Consider the following 12,392-nt stretch of genomic DNA (forward strand, 5'->3'; position numbering starts at 1 on the left):
AAGGCTTATAAAGGCATATGCTTGTTATTTCCCTGACTTTAATCTTTTTTTTTTAAACACAAATCACTAAGAAATATCTTTACTAAAGATACTAAAGATTTCAGGGGTTCTTGTTTGTAATTATTCTTTTAAGTTTAAATTTGTAATTATTTTAAATCACAAATTTGAACCCATCTAACTTACACATAAATCAAACAGAAAATGTGTGCTTAGTAATAGGTGAGAAAGTAGATCCTGTCTTTAAATTTTATGCACACATTTGAAAGATAACATTGCAAAAAGAAAAAAATGACTGTTTCTGTTAAGGAGAATTAGACAATAGCATTTAGATTAAGCTTACTTTTTTTGTTTACTATAACAAATACTCAGGTAAAATTGACCTTTTGTCCAATTTAGCTATTCAACCTTCTAAACTTGGGGAAAAAAGTATTGGGAAATCACAAACATAAAATAGATAAGATTTTACAGAGCAAGTTTGCATCACCAGCTTAGGGTTAGATGGCCATACTTAGGCTGCCTTTAAAATGTACATCCCTAGTGAGCTTCTTCAACAGACAGCTGGCATTTAAACAACAGTTGAAATAAAATCTGTGCATGCTTAGAAGGTTGCCAAAGGTTAGTAGTTGAATACAGATGCATACAACCATTATCTGAAACACTGCAGATTTCATAAAGAGAGTTAAGAAAAGAAATAATGCAGATGAAAACAAAAACAAAAAAACCTTGGAGCTCCAAAAAGAGTGAAGTTGGTCCCGAAGTGCTGGCTTGGCTGTCTGAAAGTTTATAAAAAACAAAATGCACTGATTGAACTGTTTTTCATAAGACAGACACAGAACTATCAATATAACTTCATTAGCAAATATTTTGATTCCATACAAGGTCTTCAAATCATTTCAGATTTTTACCTTCAAGCTTGGTGTTTGAGTCTGATCAACTGTAAATCTCATTAGAATATTGAACTGAAGATCATTTGGAAAAGATTCTCTGAAAGAAGTACAACAACAAAAAAATTAAGTCGCCAAGTAAACATCTAGCAAGCAAAAGATTATATTTCATACCGAAACAATGTCATTTGAAAAGCATGAATGTAGTAGTTATCTTTATATGACACAGTCTATGTAGTATCATACACAATAAAAAATATTCCCAGAAGAATAGGAATATTGGAATTTATACCCTATAGGGAGTTAAATCGGAAACGATAATAATAGTCTACCTGCTTCAACTATGGATTGAATTAGAAAAACATTCAGGGGCAGGGGGTAATGATTATGCAAACAGATTCTCATGCCTGAGGCTTCAAAGCAAAGGCCCAGGTTCAATATCCCCTGCACCACCATCAGCCAGAGTTGAGTAGTGCTCTGGGGGAAAAAAAAAAAAAAAAGATATATATATATATATATATATATACACATATATACACACACATATATATATGAAAAAAGAAAAGAAAAAAGAAAAACATTCAGTAAAAAAATTCAGCGTTATTAAAGATGCTTCCCCATACCTAATATCTGAATTCTAGACTCACCTCAACTTAGAAAATGGATATCTGAAATAAGTCACTTCAACAATCTACATAAGAAAGTAGAAATATATCATTGGTTCAAAATCTTCTGAAAAAAGATTCTGAATAATAAAACATTTTGAAGATTAGGTAACATTTTTATATCAAATGGAGTCTTCAACTTTACAGATAAACCAAATTAAATTCCACTTCAATTAGAAAGAAAAGTATTTACTCTAAGAACAATACTGCATTAAATAAATTATGCAAACAAACACCATTAACAACTCTCAAATAATGTCCATGCAGTCTGTGAATGGTTTAAGAACTCAGAAAGCTGACTTTTTAAACACAGAAATATAAATTCCATATAACTATAAGGTAAATGTTAAATAGCTTTAGAAAATGTTACCTTGTAATATCAAGGGCTTTCTGAACTTTTGCCTGCACAGAACCAAGCAAATCAGCACCCATTTTTTTAAGGAGTTGCGTCAGCAGTACAAATAACCAATCTTGAAGATCATCTTTGTGAACTTGTATGAAGTCCACTAGAGTCTCCAAAAACATGCTGAACACCTATAATTGATAAACGGGAGGAAAAAAAGATAGAATACAAAAATTTATCTCTATGATCAATTTAAAATTGAAATAGAAAGGAATATAGGAATCAGAGGCACAGCGATTGGCAGCCAAGCGGAAAAAAAATCTCTCATTGGATTCTGCGATACAAGAATGCATTTGAACTGTTATCCAACTTCTGCTGAAGTTTGACAATTAGCTATTCCATGCAGCATCACTTGGTAAAGGAACTTTGGCAATAATGGCTGGCACACCTAATGCTGTCATAATATCACAACTTAAGCTAACAGTTAAACTGAGATCCATTTTATCTGAAATTTAGGGCAAGGAGCTACTTACAGTCTCACCCATCTTCAGTTCTTTAAGTAAGAGTGATGCTGAGCTAATACAAGGAGTTAACAGGAGTATGTGACAGTGACCTTAAGTTCATTCTGAAAATAACGGACTAACCAGAGATATCTTTGATTTCTCAAAATATCTGTTGTCAGGTATTCTTTTTTTTTTGGTGTGTGTGTAATATAATATTATTTACTAATACTGCCCCAAATGTAATTAAAAATGACCTAGAATAACTACACCTGAAATAAAATTCAGAATTAAAAAAAAATCACATCTATTTTTTTTCTTAAAATTATTTATTTATTCCCTTTTTGTTGCCCTTGTTTTATTGCTGTAGTTATTATTACTGTCTGTCTTTGTTGTTGGATAGAACAGAGAGAAATGGAGAGAGGAAGGGAAGACAGAGAGGGGGAGAGAAAGATAGATACTTGCAGACCTGCTTCACTGCCTGTGAAACGACTCCCCTGCAGGTGGGGAGCCGGGGGCTTGAACCAGGATCCTTATGCAGATCCTTGCACTTTGAGCCACCTGCACTTAACCCACTGCGCTACCTCCCGACTCCCCACATCTAGTTTTTAGTGGTTTCTAACAAGTTATATATTTGGCATGCTAGAAGTTTTCACTTCGACTGATGGGTTCCATATGTGGTTTCAATATTAATCTAACAGTTTAAAATGTGATAAGGTGGGGTAGGGAGGATAACATCATGGCTATACAAAAGATTTTCATGGGGTTGGGCTGCGGCATACACATTGAGATCCCACTCCCCACCTGCAGTGAGGAAGCTTCATGGGCGGGGAAGCAGGACTGTCTCTCTTCCTAAGGAGTCAGGACTTAAAGCAAGTTGGTTGTACTCTAGTACTTAGGTAACTCATGTCATCTAGTGAACATAAAAATTTTTTATAGTGAACATAAAATTCTCCACTGACATTTTCCCTATTTGATTTCCTCTCTACTCTAATAATCATTTCTCCAAGGAAGAATTGCTTTTATTATAACTTTATGCAGCTTTTTAAAAAATTATTATCTTCCTGCTTGGGACATACAACACTTAAGACTAAGGACTATATTTTAATTTATGAAAGACTTATTTATATATTTATGTGGAAAGGGGATGATGTGAGAGAACCAGAGCATCACTCTGACATATGCATGCCAGGGGATCAAACATGGGACCTCGTCATGCTTGAGGATCCAATACTTAATCTACTGTGTCACTTCTTGGGTTGTAACACAGGACTGTATGTTTAAAGTCTTGTATATCTACTTAGAACAGAATTCAAAGTTATTAGTGGCAAAAAACCCAGTGAACGTCTGTCAAATTAATTTGTGGGAAAATTCTCTTAAACAGTACGTATTCTCTCTCTCACTTTTTTTTTAAATTTAATTTATTTATTCCATTTGTTGCCCTTGTTGTTTTTATTGTTGTAGTTATTATTGTTGTTGTCGTCGTTGTTGGATAGGACAGAGAGAAACGGAGAGAGGAGGGGAAGATAGAGAGGGGGAGAGAAAGATAGACACCTGCAGACCTGCTTCACCGCCTGTGAAGAGACTCCCCTGCAGGTGGGGAGCCGGGGTTCAAACCGGGATCCTTATGCCGGTCCTTGTGCTTTGCGCCACCTGCGCTTAACCCGCTGCGCTACAGCCCGACTCCCATCTCTCTCTCACTTTTTGCCCACAGAACGAACTACTCAGCTCTGGCTATTGATGGAGCTGGGGACTGAACTTGGGACATCTCATATGCAAGCCCTGAGCACTACTACTGTGTAGCCTCTCCAGTTCACAGATTTTCTCTCAAGTAGTGAAATCTACCCTATAAATGGCACTCTTCATCTTAGCCAAGCCACAATTAACTTCCCTTTCTTACTTACAAAATTCCTGATAAGTCCTATTTCTCCTTTAATCATTCCTTTTCTTTTTTTTAAACCAAACCACTGCTCAACTCTGGTTTATAGTGGTACAGGGGAATTGAACCTGGGACTTTGAAGTCTCAGGCATGAAAATATTTTTGTATAACCACTGTGTTATCTTCCCTGCCCTCCTCATTCCATTTTCTTCTCATGCTAACATACCCAGAATTTATGTTCTTGTCAAGATCTGAATTGCTATTTTCTACAAGAAACAGCCTCAGTCTCCTTTACAGAAACATCTTTTGATTATATGATATGAATAAAAATGTAAATATGTAGTGTATAGCATTCTATATATAGTATTGTACTAACATTTTTCAAAAATTATATCCTATTAACAGTACCTTCTAAACAATATAAAAAATAAGACATATGCTATATGTTTGCATGTATCTATGTATATTCTAGTAAATACTGATAATTTCACATAAAATTTCTTACTTGATTACCCAATTGCTAAGTGTTCATTGGCAGATCTAGACTTATCTCTTTATCTATGATTAAAGTAAAAAGTGAACATGGTGTGGTCCGGGAGGTGGCTCAGTGATAAAGCTTTGGTCTCTCAAGCATGAGGTCCCAAGTTCGATCCCCAGCAGCACATGTGCCAGAGTGATGTCTGGTTCTTTCTCTCTCCTATCTTTCTCATAAATAAATAAAATCTTTAAAAAAAAAAAGTGAACATGGTAATGATTAAATTTTGTTCTCAGAAGAGATAACTGAGAATTACTTCTGTGCTGGGCATGGTGGCGTGCGCCTGTAGTCCCAGCTACTCAAGAATTACTGTTCTGTAAATGGCTCTGTTTAATTTTGTGGAATATTAATAAGAGCACTAAATATTGGTACTACTAAATACTGATATTGTTTTTAAAAAACTGTACAATTTAGTAATTAACTTTTTAAATTTATTTTTTAAATATATTTTTAAATATTTCCTTTTTGTTGCCCTTGTTGTTTTATTGTTGCTGTAGTTATTATTATTGTTGTTGTTACTGATGTTGTTATTGTTGGATAGGACAGAGAGAAATGGAGACAGGAGGGGAAGACAGAGAGGGAGAGAGAAAAAGACACCTGCAGACCTGCTTCACCGCCTGTGAAGCGACTCCCCTGCAGGTGGGAAGCTGGGGGCTCAAACCAAGATTCTTACTCGGTTTTTGTGCTTTGCACCATGTGCGCTTAACCCACTGCCCTACCGCCTGACTTCCAGGAATTAATTTTAAATCCCTAAATGGAACTAACCTTGGAATTAAATTTGTAATCTTACATATCTGAAAACTTCAATTTATTAGGAAAGATTACTGCTATCTGACTTATTACAATTGAGGTAGCCGTTTCTAAACCTCATTTCCATCTCAGGTGTGCCAGCCATCAAATACAGAAGAACATAATCAAATTAGATTAATTAGTAGATTAAAAGCACATCTCCAAACAGAATGACAGTCTGCGTAACGGCAAATAGCATTTCGTGGATTGCAAAGGATCCAACACTGCATGAACTGTTTGGGAGAGAAAAATAGAGAAAAAGGGTTAATTTCACAGTCATGCAGTAAAGTTAGGTTTCCAACAAATATTGAACCAACTTACTCTCTATTGAGAGTTCCAACACAGGGGACAGCATGCAAAAAGAAAAAAAGAAAAAAAAAAAAAAAAGAAAAACACACAAATTAGTCGCCATCAATGCAAAGTTCCTGTACGGAAGAAAAACACTTAGAAAATAAAAGTGACAAATGTTTTCAAAGATTTATGATAAACTCAAAACAGTTTTAAAAACAAGAATTAAACAGACAGTATGGGAAAGAACATATGGTTTTCTAGTTTTTTCCCTTCACTTCCTCACCTTCAATCTAAAGTAATCTCTTTTTAAAGATAAAAACCTGCTTTCTACCCTTGAGACTCAGTTTCTGTAGAGAATCTATGATTAAAAGCTACCTCTCTCCATTTCTGAACAGTGCCAACATTTGTTCTGAAGTATAGTTTTAGACAGCTTCTTTATCTTTTTCCTCTCAGAGACACTACATTCAAAAGTTAAATCATTGTTGTGAAGGTTTACAGTAATCACTACTTTTTGAGGTAAAAAAAACAAACAACAAAAAAACATATCAGAATGTTAACTGTATGCATTATTTAGTATTATACATAAGGCCCTTTCAGCTTGCAAACTCTATTTACCAATGACATTCTTCCTGTTCCAGGAACTAAATCCAGCACGTATTTCAAGAATATTTAGTAGCTGTTCTTTTCCAACTCATCCTTTCTGGGATATCTGCACTGTATATTGGAGTTTACCCAGTAGTTTAGACTCCGATTCTCACTCTTAGAAGATGTAATGTGGCACCATGCTAGGGGCTGGAAAAGGAAGTGGTCTGCTGCTCACAACTCGGGTTTTTCTGGTGGTCGCAATCATGTTTGAAAGCAGTCAGAAGAACACTTTTGTTTTTAGGTTTATTTAATTTAATAGGACAGAGAGAAAGTGAGATAGGAAGGGGAGACAGAGAACGAGATCCTTGCAGCACTGTTTCACTGCTTGTGAGGCTTACCCCCGCCCCCAAGTCCTTGTGCACTGTATTGTGTGAACTCAACAATGGCTGCACCACGGCCAGGACCTAGGAATGTGTCTGCAGTACAGTGGCTGGAGTGCCTTAGAAGTACCAGGTGCTGAGTTTGATCCCTGACATCACATGTGACAGAGTAATGATCTGGTTCTCTATCATCTATCAGTAATAAATAAATAAATAAATAAATAAATAAATAAATAAATAAATAAATATGGCTTTGGGTGGGGAGACAGCATAATGGATATACAAAAGACTTGTATGCCCAAGGCTCCAAAGTCACAAGTTCAATCCCGAGTACTACCATGAAGTGGAAATAAGCAGTGCTCTGGTGAAAACAGAGAGAGAGAGAGACACAGAGAGACAGAGATATGGAAAGAGGTGCTAAGACTACATTAACACTATCATTTTATGTAGGGATGGGGATAAAATCCAGAGTTTGGTATGGGCTCTATCACAAAATCATCTTTCAAGCCTTATAGTTTCTTTTTTTTTTTAAAAAAATTAAAGTGGTCCAGGAGGTGGTGCAGTGGATAAAGCATCCGATTCTCAAGCATGAGGTCCTGAGTTCGATCCCCGGCAGCACATGTAGCAGAGTGATGTCTGGTTCTCTCTCTCCTCCTCTATCTTTCTCATGAAGAAATAAATTCCTTTTAAAAAAAAAATAAAAAAATATTTATTCCCTTTTTGTTGCCCTTGTTTTATTGTTGTAGTTATTGTTGTTGTTATTGATGTTGTCGTTATTGGATAGGACAGAGAGAAATGGAGGGGGGGAAGACAGAGTGGGGAGAGAAAGATAGACACCTGCAGACCTGCTTCACTGTCTGTGAAGTGACTCCCCTGCAGGTGGGGAGCCGGGGGCTCGAACCGGGATCCTTAGGCTGGTCTGTGCTTCGTGCCACGTGCGCTTAACCCGCTGTGCTACCGCCCGATTCCCTAGTTTATTATTTTTTAAATTTTATTTATTTATTTATTCACTTTTGTTGTCCTTGTTGTTTTTATTGTTGTAGTTATTATTGTTGTTGTTGACATCATCGTTGCTGGCTAGGACAGAGAGAAATGGAGAGAGGAGGGGAAGACAGAGAGGGGGAGAGAAAGATAGATACCTGCAGACCTGCTTCACCACTTGTGAAGCGACTCCCCTACCCGTGGGGAGCTGGGAACTCGAACCAGGATCCTTACGCTGGTCCTTGCGCTCTGCGCCACCTGTGCTTAATCTACTGCGCTACCGCCCGACTCCCTACAGTTTATTCTTAATGAGTTATATTAAAGCCAAATATTTCTGCTCAGTTTACTTTAGCAACATCAAACCCAGCTTCCCTACTTCTTCCCAAAATACTCCTTTAAAAAGCATTTCTTTGGGGGTTCGGAGGTGGCACACCTGTAAAGTGCACAAATGACCATGTACAAAGACTGTGGATCGAGCCCTCGGTCCAAGCTGCAGGTGTCTCTCTCTCACCCCATTTTTCTACGATAACAGAAAAAAAAAAAAGGTTGTCAGGAGTAGTGGATTCAGCATACAGGCACTGCACCAAGCACCAGCAATAATCCTGGATTAAAAAATCGAGAGAGAGAGAAGCAAAGCACTTCTCTGTGGCCCAAGGAATGGCGCAGAGCAAAGAATGTGTTCCCTAGTGTGATCCAAACACAGCATAAAGCTGAACGATACTCTGATTCTCTCCTCCTCTTCTCCCATGTAGATAAACAAAAATAAATATCTAATGAAAATCATTTATCTTTATTACTATACAAACACAAGCATTCAACTAAACTGTATTACTGCCATAACAAAAACATAAAAAAACGGTCACTTCCAGAAATATTAAAGCCTTGGTCTTTATCTACCAATAAGGAAGAGCTGTCTTATTTACTAACAATGTTTTTTGATAAAACTGCTTACCAAAGTTAAACAGACTACTAATGAAAAATATAATTTTAACATAATAGCCCAGTTGGATACCAAGTGTTTCATTCCACTTAAAAAACAAAACAAACAAAAACCAAGGGGCCAAGTAGTGGCGCACCTAGCTGAGAGCACAGCTTTCCATGTGCAAGGACCTGGATTCAAGGCACTGATCCCCATTTGTAGGAAGGAAACGTCACAAATGATCAAGCAGAGCTGCGGATGTCTCTCTCCCTTTCTCTCCCCATTTTACTCTCAATTTCTGTCTCTGTACAAATTAAAATGAATAAAATATTAAAAACAAAAACCTGAACTGATAACTTGTTTAGAATTTATAAAACTTGAGCTGGCGAGACACCATAATGGTTATGCAAAAGACTTTCATGCCTGAGGGCTTTGAGATTCCAGGTTAAATCCCCAGTACCACCGTAAACCAGAGCTGACCAGTGCTTTGGTCTTCTTCATTTTTTTAATCATAAAATTCTTTTTAAAAGTTTTATTTATTTATTAGTGATTCCATATTGATTTTCAAAATTACATGTCTGCAAGGGTATAAATCCATACCATTCATTCCCTTCTGAATCCCAAGTCCCTCCATTGCAAACTACTGCGGTTCTCTTAAGGTGGCATGCTTTGGTTTTTCTCTCTGTATCTTTTCTTTCTCGCAAATAAAATAAATATTGAAAAAAATAACAAAAAATTGTAAAAATTTTTGCACTAAGGCAAGTATCATAGCTATAATTAGTAGTGGCACTGTCAGCATAAAATGGTTTGGTTATCTACTTGCAGAGTTTGAAAGCTATGAAGATGAAATAAATAAATCTTCTGATAGCAGATGATCTTAGATAATTATTGTACACTCCTAGTAAAATGTAGTCATATAAATCACTAGTTAATTAATATGAGAGGGGGAAAATTAATTATATGTCTTGAAGTTTTTAAAACACAGACTGAGTCTTTTTTAATATATAGGCTGCGTATTTGATATGCAGACTCTCTCAAAAGCGTAGACCAGGAGTTGGGCTGTAGCGCAGCGGGTTAAGCGCAGGTGGCGCAAAGCACAAGGACTGGCATAAGGATCCCGGTTCAAACCCCGGCTCCCCACCTGCAGGGGAGTCGCTTCACAGGCGGTGAAGCAGGTCTGCAGGTGTCTATCTTTCTCTCCTCCTCTCTGTCTTCCCCTCCTCTCTCCATTTCTCTCTGTCCTATCCAACAACGACAACAACAATAATAACTACAACAATAAAACAACAAGGGCAACAAAAGGGAGTAAATAAATTAAATAAATATAAAAAAAATTTAAAAAAAATTATAAAAAAAAAAAAGCGTAGACTAAGTAGATCAGAAGCAACCAATGGCACAGCTATATACAAGATACTGGGTACAATACAGCAAACCCTAACAAAAGGACTTTTCAAAGTTAACCCAATTACCAAATAATGTGATGATAACATTAACTATCCATTGTCTTTTTGAACCCTAAGACAGCAGGAACCTCACATGTCCACTATAGAGCCTATATTTCCCCCAATCTCGGAACCTTAGGATAGGGCCCACTTTCCCGCATGCCTCTCCCAATTCATATAAAATAATATTGCATCTGCCGATCGCAACCTAATCAACACAACGATTGCCACCTCAACATGCTTCAGCTCAGACTGTGTCCAGAGACTTCAGGTGTGGAATGACAACCCTTCAGCTTCATCACTCAGGGTGAGACCTTTCCTTTCATAGTATTCTCTAATTCCATCCCAGGTGGTTCACTTTCTAACAAAGTCCCAAAACGTAGATATACACCAGTTTCTGTGAGAGAGAGCATTATGTTCACACGTATCCGTAAACTACTGCAAAATATATACCTGAAAGCAGAAGTACACTAGAGTTTGCAGTGAGTACCCCCCTAACACTTCCTCTCCACTATTCCAACCTTTGGGTCCATGAATGCTCAACAATTTGTTTGGCTTCGTATGTTAACTCTCTTTTCAGCCACCAGGTTCCAGATCCCATCAGGATGCCGGCCAGGCTTCCCTAGACTGAAGACCCCACCAATGTGTCCTGGAGCTCTGCCTCCCCAGAGACCCACCCTACTAGGGAAAGAGAGAGGCAGACTGGGAGTATGGACTGACCAGTCAACGTCCATATTCAGCGGGGAAGCAATTACAGAAGCCAGACCTTCCACCTTCTGCAACCCACAATGACCCTGGGTCCATGCTCCCAGAGGGATAGAGAATGGGAAAGCTATCAGGGGAGGGGATGGGATATGGAGATTGGGTGGTGGGAACTATGTGGAGTTGTACCCCTCCTACCCTATGGTTTTGTTAATTTATCCTTTCTTAAATAAAAAATAAATTAAAAAAGATAATTATTGTCATAAAGTATTAGCAATTTAATTTATATATGGTGAGATTTCCTCCACATAAGTACTGCATGCTAACCAACTGTGTCACTGGAGCTCCGAGATTTCTTCCATATGTGATATTTTTACATGAGAGAGAGAGAGAGAGAGAGAGGAGGGAGGGAGGGGGAGAGAGAGAGAGAGAGAGAGAGGAGGGAGGGAGGGGGAGAGAGAGAGAGAGAGAGAGAGAGAGAGAGAGAGGGAGAAGTCAGAGTACTGCTCTAGTACCAGAGTGCTGGAGATCTAACTGGCAGCCTTAGGCATGCAAATCCTATGCTATACCAGCTGAACTATTTTCCCAGGTCTTTAATCTATGCTAAATGAAATACTAAATCAAACTAAGAAACAAAACAACAAAACAAGCACACACACACACACACACACACACACACACACACACACACACAATACCCCAAACTGATTTAGCTGGATTTTAGTTTATGTTTAAAGTAAGATTATGTAACAATTTAAAATAGTGCTGTAAATGACAAAAATAGTAAAAGAAAAAAAGAGGAAATGATATGTGCAACAATAAGGCGAAGACAGAATTAAACTGAAACTCATGGACATTTTCTTATGATTTGCCTTCCACATCTCCCTTTATTTAGGTTAGACATTTTGATGTAGACACCTGGTGTCCTAAAGGAAGGAACTTAATATTTAGGTTTCATAATTGTCAAGTACGTTGCTGAAAAGAGAAGAAATGAATACTTTTATTCTAGTACTACCAATCAAGGTAAACCAAAATTTCACGTTCACATGCAGGTTAGGTACATATATTTTAATATGTACTTCAATAATCAAGATAAAGAAATCAAACAATGTTCTGTAAAATTTATGTGGTTTCTTAATATATGAAGTGCTTCTTTTATATGACCAACTGACAGTTAAAGTTTATTTTGTGCCTTTGTGTTTTCTAATGACAATTCTTTTTTAAAAAGTTATTCTTTTAAGATAGTAATATATTTACATTAACACGCTAGTAAAAGAAGAAACTGGAAATTAAGATCTCTGAGGTCGGGCAGTGATGCACCTAGTTGAGCACATAGTAGGATGCTCAAGGACCCAGGTTCAAGCCTCTGGTTCCTGCCAGCAGGCAAGAAGTGTCACAAAAGGAGAAGCAGTCTTGCAGGTGTCTCTCTTCTTCTGTCTCTCCTCTCTTAATTTCTCTCTGTCCTATCAAATAAAAAATGAAACAAACAACAACAAC

General features: G+C 37.3%; 1 protein-coding gene across 43 annotated transcripts in view; it reads right to left on the reverse strand.

The window, feature by feature from the left end:
- The window catches only part of CLASP2 (cytoplasmic linker associated protein 2), a 165,362-nt gene that overhangs the window by 34,076 nt on the left and 118,894 nt on the right, over nucleotides 1–12,392 (reverse strand). For 25 of the 43 annotated variants that reach the window (XM_060180509.1, XM_060180503.1, XM_060180538.1 and 22 more), the window contains 2 exons: nucleotides 1,920–2,083; nucleotides 906–984 (listed from right to left, as the gene is read on the reverse strand). In XM_060180509.1, the coding sequence (XP_060036492.1) occupies nucleotides 906–984; nucleotides 1,920–2,083 (243 nt within the window). Of the gene's footprint in view, nucleotides 1–722; nucleotides 774–905; nucleotides 985–1,919; nucleotides 2,084–12,392 lie in introns of all 43 variants that reach the window. The other 18 variants (XM_060180500.1, XM_060180501.1, XM_060180498.1 and 15 more) reach the window with 1 other exon arrangement.

Source organism: Erinaceus europaeus, chromosome 21 (assembly GCF_950295315.1).
Source record: "Erinaceus europaeus chromosome 21, mEriEur2.1, whole genome shotgun sequence".
NCBI classification, from domain to species: Eukaryota; Metazoa; Chordata; class Mammalia; order Eulipotyphla; family Erinaceidae; genus Erinaceus; species Erinaceus europaeus.